The sequence below is a fragment of the Lactuca virosa genome, chromosome 8 (genome assembly GCF_052849685.1).
Source record: "Lactuca virosa cultivar CGN04683 chromosome 8, Lactuca_virosa_CGN04683_v6, whole genome shotgun sequence".
Taxonomy (NCBI): Eukaryota; Viridiplantae; Streptophyta; class Magnoliopsida; order Asterales; family Asteraceae; genus Lactuca; species Lactuca virosa.
The window spans coordinates 145,855,990-145,869,962 of record NC_136433.1 but is presented as its reverse complement, the minus strand read 5'-3'; the positions used below and the strand labels follow the sequence as shown (position 1 = coordinate 145,869,962).

General features: G+C 40.8%; 1 protein-coding gene across 1 annotated transcript; it reads right to left on the bottom strand.

The window, feature by feature from the left end:
- Window positions 1–1,205: 1,205 nt before the first annotated feature.
- LOC145128733 (histone H4) lies at window positions 1,206–1,699 on the bottom strand. The gene has a single exon (XM_079063538.1). It carries the CDS (start codon window positions 1,649–1,651, stop codon window positions 1,340–1,342), a length of 312 nt encoding a protein of 103 aa, XP_078919664.1. The 5' UTR covers window positions 1,652–1,699; the 3' UTR covers window positions 1,206–1,339.
- Window positions 1,700–13,973: the final 12,274 nt, after the last annotated feature.

Below are 13,973 nucleotides of genomic sequence, written 5' to 3'. Positions count from 1 at the left end.
TTAGCAAGTAAAAAAAAATGTTTCGCAATATAAAACATAAATAAAAAAAACTTTAAAAAAATATATATTTCAATAAGTTATGATTTCTAACTTTTTCAAATCTTATTATAACTTTTTGATTAATTTATTGAAAATATATATAAATTAAAACAAACACTTTTTAAAAATAATTTATTAACTACAAAACTAATCAAAACACTTTATCAAAACAATTATATTTTTTTTCACCACCGTAAATCAATAATCCAAACACCTTTTAAAAAAAAATCACTACTTAAATCAATAATCCAAACACCTTTAAAAAAAAAATCCCTACTTAAATCAATAAATTATTTTGCCTCCAATGTTTTGGGTTCAAAATTAAATCCAAAACACCTCTTCACCTGCGCCTTCTCTTCAGCGTCTCCGACTTTGTGCCACCGTCGTACCCTCCAGATCACGTTTCAGAGATAGATCCCCCAAACGAAATCAGAGGAAGGTAGAAGTGAAAATAAGAGGTAGGTGGTGGCTCCAGTTTTAGTTTCATAGAGAGACAGAGGGCTCGTTTGTTTTTTGGCAAAAAGATTTTTTAGACACTTATGTCTGCTGGCGAATAGTGTTTACCAAAAAGAGTAAAAGATCATTTGTTTTCTGGAACACAAAAAACTCTACTTCCTTTTTAACACCTTTTTAACAGGACTTTTTGTATGAATACATCGTAAAGACTTTTGGTCCACTAGTCGGAAAAAGACTAAAGACATTTTTCCAATTACAAAACAAACACCATTGGCTCCTCTTTTTTCTTGAACATGAAAGATACAATTTTTATGTACGTTTTGGTTCAATTTGTTTGTCTGCGTCATAATTTTGATGCAGATGTTTGATCCGGTTTCTCTTTACATCTATGTGGAACATACGTTTCCATTCATATGAACCCAAAGTTTACATTTTTAAGCATCTTTAGCTGATAAATTAGTCCCATGTTCTTCTATGTTATCGGTCTCATTTCTAATATCTATCAAATAATTTGGTTTTTAATCGTTCAAAATATCCACTCACAGCTAATTTGAAACCACAAGATATTAACAAATTAGTAAATAATCATTCCAGTATTACTGTTTTAATTGTATAAATTATAATCAAACAGAATTATAAACCCTGATTTCAGAGAGGCGATAAAGAAATCAAACGAACAGATAATTTGAGAGGCACAAAATGCAAAGAGCTGCTAACAAGATCAAACTGACATTGATTGGGAATCTCAATTACACAGATATATAAACAATTTTAACAAACCAACAAACAGATCTGTGAAACAAAACCTCCAATTACACCTAATTCCAGAAGCCCTAAATCTTTCCTACCCTCCAAAACCATACAGAGTACGACCTTGTCGCTTCAATGCATAAACCACGTCCATAGCAGTCACAGTTTTCCGGCGAGCATGCTCGGTGTAGGTTACTGCATCACGAATAACGTTCTCGAGAAAGATCTTGAGGACACCTCGTGTCTCCTCGTATATGAGACCGCTGATACGCTTAACACCACCTCGCCTGGCCAAACGACGGATCGCCGGCTTCGTGATTCCCTGGATGTTGTCACGGAGAACTTTCCGGTGGCGCTTGGCTCCTCCCTTTCCAAGTCCCTTGCCTCCCTTTCCTCTTCCTGACATCTCTTTGTACGGAATGGATACTCTGGAATTGGTTTTGATTTCTGTGTGTTTTCTAATTCTGAACACGGGATTTGATTATATAGTGGTGGTTGATTTTGTGTTTGTGATGGGTGCGTTGACAGCCGTTGGATTCGATGAGATCGGTGGATGAATTGCCGTACGATTGCGATCCGTGTGATGACTAGTGAAGGGTTTTCATTGGATAATTTCAAGTTGAAGGATAGGTCTTTTTAACGGTTGAATGAACAAACAAAATCCAATCGTATATTCACCTCTATAATTCTATATCACTGTATGTCTGTATGGATAGAGTAAAACTTCGTTAGAATAAATTTTAATTTATTTTTGTTGTATTATTGATGGACCTGAAACTTGTGAATATAATGGACAAATGATTATATATCACACTTATTAGTGTCTAATATAAAGCTAGGACTTAAAATTAATGAAAATTTTAATGGTCGTGTAATATACGTTCTCCACATACAAATGGGAGGAATTTTTGGCTAACTATAAGGTTGTGTTTCTTCCGGACTTAATGAACTTAACGAGGATAAAATTCAAATGTTATTTGGTCTAGCATATCTTATGTTTGAAAATATATCTTTATAAGGAATTAAGGATTTAAGTCATGTAGTGTACAATTGTAGTTTAGGAATATAATTTAGACCACGTGTGTGTTAGTCGTTAAGAGTTAAGACAGGCGTACGTGCCCACGAAGCCGACTCGGTAACACGAATTATGTCGAGGTACATGTCGACCCCTTTAACTAACTTACTGGCTAGTTAAACGGTTTTCAACATCACCATGTCATCAACTTTAAATTCTAACGGTTTTCGTCTCTTGTTCGCATACTGTTGTTGACGAAGTTGAGCAACTGTAACACCCGTGCAATTCGGGGTAGAAAAATAAGTTATTATAAGCCATAATAATGACTTTTAAAAAGGGGATTGTTTAGGATAAATAATTTTATGAAAGTTATAGTATATGTGACGAGGAATGGATACTCGCCCTTCCACCACCTTAACTTGAATATAAAAAATGGACTAAATCAGAAACTTCATACCTGGCGACTCGAGTGCTACAAGTTTGGGGATGATATGCGGTACTCATCAATAATTTAGAGCCCATTTGTTTTTGAAAGCTTTGACAAAATCACGATGTAAATCGACTATCTCGATCAGATACAATAGAAGTTGGTACGCCATGAAATTTTACCACTTTGTTAATATAGATATCTGCTAACCGATCAACGGAAATACTTTCTTCTATAGGTATAAATCGAGCAGATTTGGTCAAGCGATCGACCACAACCCAAATGGATTCATGTCCTCTTGAGGATCGTGGTAGCTTCGTAATAAAGTTCATAGTGATCTCGTCCTACTTTCTCACGGGAATAGGTAACAATTGGACTTCTCCTCTTTGTTTTTTGTGATTTGTTTTTACTTGTAAACAAGTCAGACAATTTTCGACATATCTACCAACATATCCTTTCATCCCGGGCCACAAATACATCTTCTTCAAATTTTGGTACATCTTTATACTATCGGGATGTCACACCCCCAAACCAGAACGGCGGAAACGTTCGGGGTGGTTGACGTCATGCGTAGTATCACAATAGTTGTATCATAGTAAGCATAGTAAACACAACCAAACATTGAATACATATATGAAAAAGGTTTACATTGTTTTAATACAAGGTTTTATTTATAACAAAAGTAAAATCGAAAGACGTGACTCTAACGCGCCGACTTCTCCAAAAGCCTGGAAGTACCTGTCTACTAATTCCCTGAAAATACAAACAGTTTTGAAAGAATATCAACATAAAGCTGGTGAGTTCATAAGCGTTTAGTTTTTGGTGGAAAATGTTCTTTGACCCTTTTGAAAAGTGTTCGTCAAGAAAATCCTATATTTTCTTAATAAAAGCCTGTTTGAAAACTCATTCCTTCCATGACTTCCAGATTCGTACCAAGATACGTACAATCCAAGGTGTCGTGGAATGAATATGAATATCCGTTGATTACATGATAAACAAAACCGTTTTGAATAGCCGGTTTATCCCGGGAAAATCCTGTATTTTCCCTAAAGGTTGATGGTTGATTATTCGTTTTAGACTGAGGTATGCAAGTATCTACCATACTCGTATTAATAAAAACACTTTTCTTTTAAAAACCCTGGTTACACCCAAAGAGGTACATTACCTTAAAAAACTAAATAAAAGAAAACCGTGATGAACTAAGTCCTGAAGATATTATTATTAATACCCTCCAGTAATTAAATCGGTTATTACTTTGAGGTTAGTTCACTTGATTCATTATTACATAAGTAAATATTTGCTATCTACGTTGCGAGGGTCATGACCATACATTAACTTGATATGGCATGTACTGGAGCCAATATCCTTTATGACTTTGTCACCCGTAGACCTGCCGGTCCCACTGTAGCTAGCAGCGAGGTGCGAGATAGTCAGTCCCGTATAGATCTATACACAGCAGTCACGCTCTCCCTACAAGAGATTCTGGTCATAAGTGCTAGTCCTACATTATGTTTCGGTGGTGAGTGTTACCAAGGACGTGTCTCCAACTAGACTAACAAATTTACAATTAATAATATGGAAAATCCTTTTTATGATTTGCAGGAATCCTTTATAAAATGATACATTTTACGACATGATTCACAAGTTCGTTACCCTAGTTTTGAAAACTGTTTCTACGAGTTGATTTCTTAATCGTTTGATAAAAACTGTTTTCCATGTTAAAAGCATACTAGAAATATAATTATCTTAAACAAAATAATATATTTTGAGCATTACACTCATTTGGGGACTTCAATAGGTGTTTGTTACACCTAATTCTAAGTGTTTTCATGTCCCTAAGATGTGTCTATGTGTCTAATAGTGGCTATATACCCTAAGTGTAATCACATATGTGTTATCACATGTTAATAGGATCCACTCGCGTGCGAAACATCGGTCATGGAGTCGATCTCGATAAAGTGACCGCCACCCCTGAACCGGCTAAATGGAGTGGTGAGAAGAGAAAATTCTGGAAGCAGAGAAAGGGTCAATCTTCGCAGGAGCACTCCAAGAAGCAACAAACAGTGGCAGTCCACGCTGCTACTACTCCTACTGCTACTCCCACTACTGCTCCTACCACCCAAGCCCCTACCGGTGGTTATTCAAGGAAACTACCTCTGTGCAACAAGTGTACTTTTCATCATCACGGACCCTGCCGTGATTTGAATTGCAACAACTGTGGAAAGAAGGGACACACGACCCGATACTGCAGAGCACCAGCCCAACCAACCAATCAAACAGGTAGAGCAGGCGTCGGTCAAGCCTGTTATAATTGCGGAGAGGTCGGGCACTACAAGAGAAACTGCCCCAAGTCAACAACAGCTGGTGGCACAGGGAGAGTACTGACGATGGGCCAAGAGGAAGCGGTTGATGACCCTACCGTTGTTTCGGGTACGTTCCTCCTCGACAACTCTTATGCATGCATTCTTTTCGACTCCGGTGCTGAAAGAAGTTTTGTTAGTCATGCATTCAAGCATTTTCTTAAACATAAATCTCAACCTTTAACCGAAACGTTTACCGTCGAAATGGCTAACGGTGAGAAAGAGAGCACTAATGACATATTCATGGGTTGTACCCTTACTCTGAACGACCATTCATTTCCCATCGATCTTATGCCAGTCTCTATAAAAAGCTTTGATGTCATCATCGGCATGGATTGGTTGAGCCCCAATCGTACTGATATCCTTTGTTACGAAAAAGCCATCCGTCTCAATCTTTCCCCGGATGAAACTCTTGTCATTTACGACGATAAACTCAGTTCAAACCTTCGCATCATTTCGTGCATCAAAGCCCAGAAACTCCTGCGGAAGGAGTGTTATGCATTCTTAGCCCACGTCATTAACGAGAAGCAGGAAGTTAAAGACCTCGAGAGCATCCCCGAAGTCTGCAACTTTCCCGATGTTTTTCTAGAAGATCTCCCTGGAATCCCTCCCAAACGACAAGTCGAGTTTCGCATCGACTTAGTCCCTGGAGCTACTCCCGTAGCTAAATCTCCATATCGCCTAGCACCAGCAGAAATGCAGGAGCTATCTAGTCAGCTCAATGAGCTGCTCGGCAAAGGATTCATCAGACCGAGTTCCTCACCCTGGGGAGCCCCGATCTTGTTCGTGAAAAAGAAGGATGGATCCTTTCGAATGTGTATCGATTATAGGGAGCTGAACAAGCTCACTGTCAAAAACCCTTACCCTCTTCCTCGAATCGATGATCTCTTCGACCAACTCCAAGGAGCCAGCTACTTCTCAAAAATAGATTTAAGATCAGGGTACCATCAGCTACGAGTCCATGAGGGTGATCTTCCTAAAACAGCATTTCGGACTCAATATGGTCACTACGAGTTCGTAGTTATGCCCTTCGGTCTAACCAACGCACCGGCAGTGTTCATGGACCTGATGAACCGGGTGTGCCGTCCTTTCCTGGACAAGTTCGTCATCGTGTTCATCGACGATATACTTGTCTACTCCAGAAGCGAGGAAGATCACAAACATCACTTGAGATCGGTGCTGGAAACATTAAGGACGGAGAAGCTGTACGCGAAATTCTCCAAGTGCGAATTCTGGATTCGAAAAAGTAACCTTCCTAGGTCATGTGGTAAGCGAGGAAGACATACACGTGGACCCCTCCAAAATCAAAGCGATAGAAAACTGGTCAGCACCGAAGACGCCCACAGAAATCCGTCAATTCTTGGGTCTCGCTGGCTACTATCGCAGATTCATCCAGAATTTCTCTTGAATTGTCAAACACTTAACCGCTCTGACTCAGAAAGGCGTACCCTTTTGTTGGAGTGAAAAGTAAGACAATGCGTTCCAAACATTAAAACAGGCCCTATGCATCGCACCTATCTTGTCTCTGCCCGAAGGGACGGAGGACTTCGTTATCTACTGTGATGCATCTAATCAGGGCCTGGGCTGTGTGCTCATGCAACGGGGAAAAGTCATTGCTTATGCCTCAAGACAGCTGAAAGCACACGAAGTCAACTACACGACGCACGACCTAGAATTGGGAGCAGTGGTCTTCGCATTGAAAATATGGAGACATTACCTCTACGAAACAAAGTGCATTATCTTCACTGACCATAAAAGCCTGCAGCATATCTTCGACCAAAAGGAGCTGAACATGAGACAACGGTGATGGGTGGAATTACTCAGCGATTACGAGTGCGAAATCCGCTACCATCCCGGCAAGGCCAATGTGGTGGCAGATGCCCTCAGCCGAAAAGAGTACTCAGGTCACGGAGTGAAGGCACTAACTATGACTATCCATTCCCATTTATCCGTGCAAATCAAGGAGGCTCAGCTGGAAGCCTTAAAACCAGGGAACATGCCGGGTGAAGCCTTGAGGGGAATGGAAAAGAACCTAGAAATCAAGGGAGACGGAGTCTATTATTTTGTGGACCAGAAACCCTTAGGTCTACTCCACCAGCCGGAGATACCGGAGTGGAAGTGGGAGAGGATCACTATGGATTTTATCATAAAATTACCCAAATCTCCGAGTGGGCACGACGCCATCTGGGTAATTGTCGATCGACTGACTAAATCCGCCCACTTCCTACCAATCAAAGAAACTTTCAAAATGGAGAGACTCACGCGAATCTACATCCAAGAAATAGTCTGACTGCACGGTGTGCCTGTGTCCATTATCTCCGATCGAGATAGCAGGTTCACTTCGAGGTTCTGGCAATCACTACAGAAAGCTCTTGGAACTAAGCTGGATATGAGCACAACTTATCATCCTCAGACTGATGGACAGAGTGAGAGAACAATTCAGACATTGGAAGATATGTTGAGAGCCTGCGTCATCGATTTCGGTGCGTCTTGGGACACTCATCTTCCTTTGGTTGAATTTTCCTACAACAACAATTACCACACCAGCATCAAGGCTGCGCCCTTCGAAGCCCTCTATGGCCGCAAGTGAAGATCCCCTCTGTGCTGGGCTGAGGTGGGCGACACGCAACTAGTCAAGGGACAAGTTCCTGACAGCACTCTCACTAGTCCAGAAATCATCCGCGAAACCACCGAAAAGATCGTACAAATCCGAGAACGACTTAAGGCCTCTCGAGATAGACAAAAGAGCTACGCCGATAAACGACGAAAACCCTTGGAATTCCAGGTTGGAGACTGTGTCCTGCTAAAAGTCTCGCCCTGGAAAGGCATGATACGCTTCGGAAAGCGTGGAAAGCTAAATCCAAGATACATAGGACCTTTCGAAATCCTTGCTAGGATCGGTCCCGTAGCCTACAAACTTCGTTTACTACAAGAACTTAGCAACATTCATCCTGTCTTCCACGTCTCGAACCTTAAAAAGTGTTTATCCGACGAGACTCTTACTATCCCTCTCAATGAGATTGAAATCAACGATAATCTAAACTTTGTGGAAGAACCAATCGAAATCATGGATAGAGAGATCAAACGAACAAAACAAAGTCGCATCCCGATAGTGAAGGTTCGCTGGAATGCCAAGCGAGGACCGGAATTCACTTGGGAGCGCGAAGATCAGATGAACCAGAAATATCCTCATCTCTTTCCTAATTCATGATTTATATTCTATGTTCGAATTTCGGGACGAAATTCCCTCTAACGGGGGGGATGATGTGACAACCCGAAATTTCTAACTTGTACAATTTTCATTTTTTTATCAAAGATAGCCTTCATTTTACTATCTTATAACGAAATTATGGGTCTATATGAGTGTTTTAGGCTTAGTATAACATGGATATGAGTCTTAGGAAGGGTTAGAAAGTGTGTAGCATCACAAAATCAGGCCAAACACACCAAAGAAGGTGTGTGCGGCCGCACACCCGCGTGTGCGGCCAGCCATCCGCACACCCAACCGCACATACCCTTCAGCCTCACACCCGACCCTATATATTAGAGGAGACCCCCTTCATTCACTCTTTTCCTCTTTTGGCTGCACCCTACTCCCTCTCTCTACTTTATCTCTCTAGAAACATCATCCAAGAACACTCTAAGGGCCTCAAAAACGTGAAGCACTCCATCATTCAGCTTGTTATATTGGTAAGACACCTGAATCTAAGCCTAAAACTCATAGTGTTCTTCATGTTCTTCATCCTTTGAAGGTGTACGGCCGCACACCTTCATAAGGTGGCCGCACACACACTAAACTATCCAAAGTGAAGAGTTTTGGTCTTCATTTACTAATAGGACTTGGTATTTAGCACAAGAACACCTCGAAAACATCTCAAAATGGAGATTTCAGACACAAATGAGGAGTGTACGGTCGCACACTCATGTGTACGGCCGCACACGCCCTCTGTACGGCCGTACACTCCTGTGTGCAACCGCACACATGGCCTGGCCGCACACCCTGGCCGCACACACAGAAAAGTCGAGTTTGGTGGCCTTACACTCAAATCTAAAGCATTACACTCATTTTGGGACTTCAATAGGTGTTTGTTACACCTAATTCTAAGTGTTTTCATGTCCCTAAGATGTGTCTATGTGTCTAATAGTGGCTATACACCCTAAGTGTAATCACATATGTGTTATCACATGTTAATAGGATCCACTCGCGTGCGAAACATCGGTTGACTCTCAGCACTCGTAACCAATTGTGCTTTCGGATCCTACAATAAACAGTGAGTTCATACCCCTTCATTTTCCTTGTTTTTAATGTTTAAGGGGGGAATACAAGCCAAACTCAAAGTATTTTATTAAGTTCTAAACTTATTAATACAACCCAACGATTTCCATGTTTAATAACTTACTCGGATATTTTATCCCTTTTGTAACCTGTTGAGCATAAGGGAAATTATTATTTTGGAAATCTCACTACATATCTTTCAGAAAGGTTTTTACAATGCAACTTTATATCGACTCTAATAAACTATAACGGGTATAGTTTGGGATAACTCTCTAGGCAGTCTCTACTTAATCAGATTTCATAAATGAATATATATAAACTATGACAGATTTAGTTTATGTTATATATTTTCTCAGAAGTATAAAAAACATTTATTCAAGGATAATTACTGTTTTATACTGATTTCTCGCTAGTAAACTAGATTATACAGAATTATGAGGCGCTACTTCAATACTCTACCCTTAGGTGTATAGTGATAAATCCTTTTAGTATAACCAGCGTCTCCTGGAGGGAGAGTGTGAGATTTGTGAATAGATCTATTCGGGACTGACAATCCCACACCTGAACTGCTAGCTACAGTTAGGCGGGCGCGCCTGGGGTGAACAAATGTCATTTAGCTTAACGCCTGAAGAACGTTACAAAGGTCTCTCGGTCATATCAAGTATGGTTATACGACTCACAAAATAAGTATAAACAAACTCTGTTTACGGACTCTACTCTTCACTTGTTTTATTTTGATTAATAAAACTACTCTCATGTATATACTTATAGTAATCGTGGGTTTTCAAAACATACATCTCTACCTCTAGTACGGATAACCTGCCTCTAGGGAAATTATAGGATTTTCCCAAGGTAACACTGGTATTTCTAAAACTGATGGTTTATTTTCTACTAATAGACACTCCTTCAAAAAACGTTTTTCATAAGAAAATATAGGATTTTCTTGAGAAACACTTTTCAAAGGATCAAAGAAACATTCTCTTCCAAAGATTAAATGCTTATGAACTCATCAGCTTTATGCTGATATTTCTAAAACTGCTTGTATTCTCAGGGCAACCATAGACAGGTATTTCTGCCAACTTTTGGAGAAGACGGAGCATTTTTGGAGTCACGTCTTTTACTTTTGCTATATACTGATATGTATAAATCATGTTTCTCAAAAATGTGAATATTCATATTATAATGTAATGGTTGTGTTTACTTCGCTTACTATGATACAACTGTTGTGATACTACGCATGATGTCGCTCCGCCCCGGAACGTTTCCGTCATCGGTTTCGGGGTGTGACATATTTTGAGCACAAGTTTCCTTGTACTTTTGCTTGTATTCTCCCCTTGAAAACATAAAAACTCAGAAAAGCGTAGGGGTATGAACTCACCTGATGTGGGTGATTCAACGAATATGCGCGTAAGGATGAGAAGTTCCACGAATGAAGTCCCGAGACTTAACGAGTCCTAAATGACATATAATGGCATATATTGACATAAATATAGTGTCTAGAAGCAACCAAATGTAAGGAAACACCTTCCGGGACTAGGAAACACTTTGACCAAGTATTGGAATCACATGTGATTCATGTAAAAGGTGTTTAAGGCCATGGTTTGGTGTTTACGGCCATGTGTTTACGGACAAGGGAGTTTACGGCCGTAAACTCATGCTCAAACATGCATAAGTGGGTGTGTGAAGGCTAGGGAATCTTGAGGGACCATTGCTCTACACAAGGATGAGAAAGACCAACTTAATGGAGGATGTTGAGGTGTTTACGGCCACACCATAAACCCTATGGACGTAAACTCACCAAATGGTATCTTATTGGGTCTTAAAGGCAAGGAGTTTCAAAGGCTCAAGTGTTCCAATGGTTAGTAAAGGTCTAGACGTGTTTAAGGTCCAAATCATGACAACTACAAGGGTTTACGGCCAAGGTGTAAACTCCTGGCCGTAAACTCTCCTTGATGATGAGTTTGGTGATGATTCAAGGTCTTACAAAGCACAAGGGAGTGTTCTAGCCTCAAATCCAAGCCTTATGAAGAGTTTAAGGCTCAAATGGCACCTTGATAGGGGTTTACGGCCAAGGGAGATGCTCTTGGCCGTAAACTCCTTTTGTTCTTGAGAATTGGATGATTTCAAAGTGTAGATCAAGTGTTTCTAGCATATAACTTAGTTAGAGGAAGAGTACTCACACTTTGGAGGCCCTTTGATGAAGATCGGGAGTGAAGTCTCGATGATACTTGAGAGAGAATGGGGAGATTTCAGCCAAGGAAGGAAACGAATGAGAAGAATGGAGTGCTCTCATATATATAGGAGGGGTTTACGGCCATGGTTGAGTTTACGGCCGTAAACTCCACATGATGGAGTTTATGGCTTTGTTTGATGGTTTGAACTTCAGCAGCTATATCCTAACACTCCTTCCTTGAATGAACTAGGCTTAAAACACCCAAACAGACTCTAAATCGTGCTGAATGATAGCAGGAGTGAGTCTGACTTAAGGTTGATTGTACTGGCGTTACAAGGCAAAAAACTTTCGGGTTGTCACATCATCTCCCCCGTTAAATGGAATTTCGTCCCGAAATTCAAGAATAATGATACGACTCGTGGACCTAAAAGAGATGGGGGTACTTCTGTTTCCTTGGATTCTCGTGCTCCCAAGTGAATTCAAGTTCTCGTTTGGTATCCCAGTGAACCTTCACTATCCGGATACGACGTTCGTTTCGTGCGCTTGAACTTTCTGGTCCATGAGTTCAAATGATTTCTACACGAAGTGTAAACTCTCGTTTAAATCGATAGTCGAGGGGAATCGCAAGTGTCTCATCGGACAGGCACTTATCTAGGTTCGACACGTGAAAGACGGGATGTATGTTGTTAAGTTCTCCAAGTGAATTAGCTAACCCGGTCGGAGGTAATGATTACAGGTATACCATGAAAACGGATTACTTCTCGAAGGTAGACATAGGTAAGTCTCTCCTTCTTGTATTCGAGCTCTCGCCAAATGTTTCTGCGGATCTTCACTATTCTACCCGCTGGTTCTGATTCATACTCTTCGCATGTATACCTTCGGTTTTCGAAGAGAGATGAATTTTCGAAGTTCTCATCTAGTTTGCTGTTATGAGTGACGAGAGTTTTGCGATCAAACGATTTAAGACAATAGGGTTTGGTATAACATAGACTCAGCCGGACTAAACATGATGACGTCGTAGAATCGCACGTTAAATTGGTTTGGAAGGATCGCTTTGTTAGAACATTGATGCCCCTGGGTGAATGTCTCTGGTGTTTTCTGTGTTTGACTCGAAGTTAACAGGTACTACTAACACGAGGGTTCTGATGTTTTGAAGCTATGAACTTTCATGAAATGGTTCTTACTAGATCTCTCTATGATTGTTTGGTGTACACAAGCCAGGTATAACTACAACTGAACCTAACGTATTCACTAAGCTATCATAATTTACTCATTAGGGCTTTAAATCTTATAAGAACATCGTGATTCAATTTAGACGAGGGAGTTAATCACGATTATGAGCAATTATTGGGGTTTGCGAAAACATACCAAAACGTAGCAGGGTTCTTTGATGCTTCCTGATTCCCTGAGGTCAGACTCCTCCCGTTTCCTCATTGTTCTTCTCTGTTGGGCAGTCTCTTTTGAAATGTCCCATTTCTCCACATGTACCGCACACTTGAACTAAGTTAACATCGGTAGTGGAAGTGATGTGTTGGGTCGGGGTCTTTGTGAAGCGAGCTTCCTTGCCATCCTTAGCCTTAGGACAATTTCTTTTGAAATGTCCTACACTACCACAGAGGTAACAGGTTGGACTTGTCCCAACATTGGTAGTCGGAGTGATGAACTTGACTAGGGTCCTACAACTGCTGGAGGTGTGCCCCTTCCTGTTACATCTGGTGCAATGCAACACTCGACAGACTCCATGATGATGGTAGTTGCATTTGTTGTAGTGCGGGAGGTTTCCACAGTAGGGTATGGTTGGTGTTTGAACAGCAAGGATGATTGGGGTACTGACTATCCCAATTCGTTGCCTCTCAGTAGGTCTTTGGGTCGAACAACTCCCTTTGAACTTTCATTTTAGGATGTTAAGTTGGAGATCAGGTGTGTCCTTTCTAGTAGGCACTTGTTGTTGATATTGGTTAACACCAAGATTTGGATTGCCATTAACACTTCCACCCACATTTGTGTTGTTAGCGTTAAGAACAACTAGGGCGGCTGCTACAGCTACTGTGACAGTAGCTTGGAACGTAGCTGAGTCAATCTGGAGGATTGGTGTCTTACCGGTGGGTTGGTTACGTTTCTTCGGAGGCATGATCTGCTACATGTCAAGAAAAGAAGCTTGTGAGCAACAATGGTTGCCTCTGGATGTATCCTAAATGTTTATCTATGCATTAAGGTTTCCCGTTTTGCTATCTGACTCTCATTGATTCGACCCACATCCCCATGATGTGGTCCTAGCAAGAATAGAAAAAGATTTGAATGCAATAAAGTTCACATACAATAAACTTACGAACTCCTTGTTGTTCAGCTCATTGCGTTGGCTGGATAACTCTCACATTTTCGTCGGCTCTAGACGATATGGAGATTTAGCTATAAGGGTAGTTTCGGGGATTAAGTCGATACGGGATTCAACTTTGACACTCGGAAGAAATCCCTGG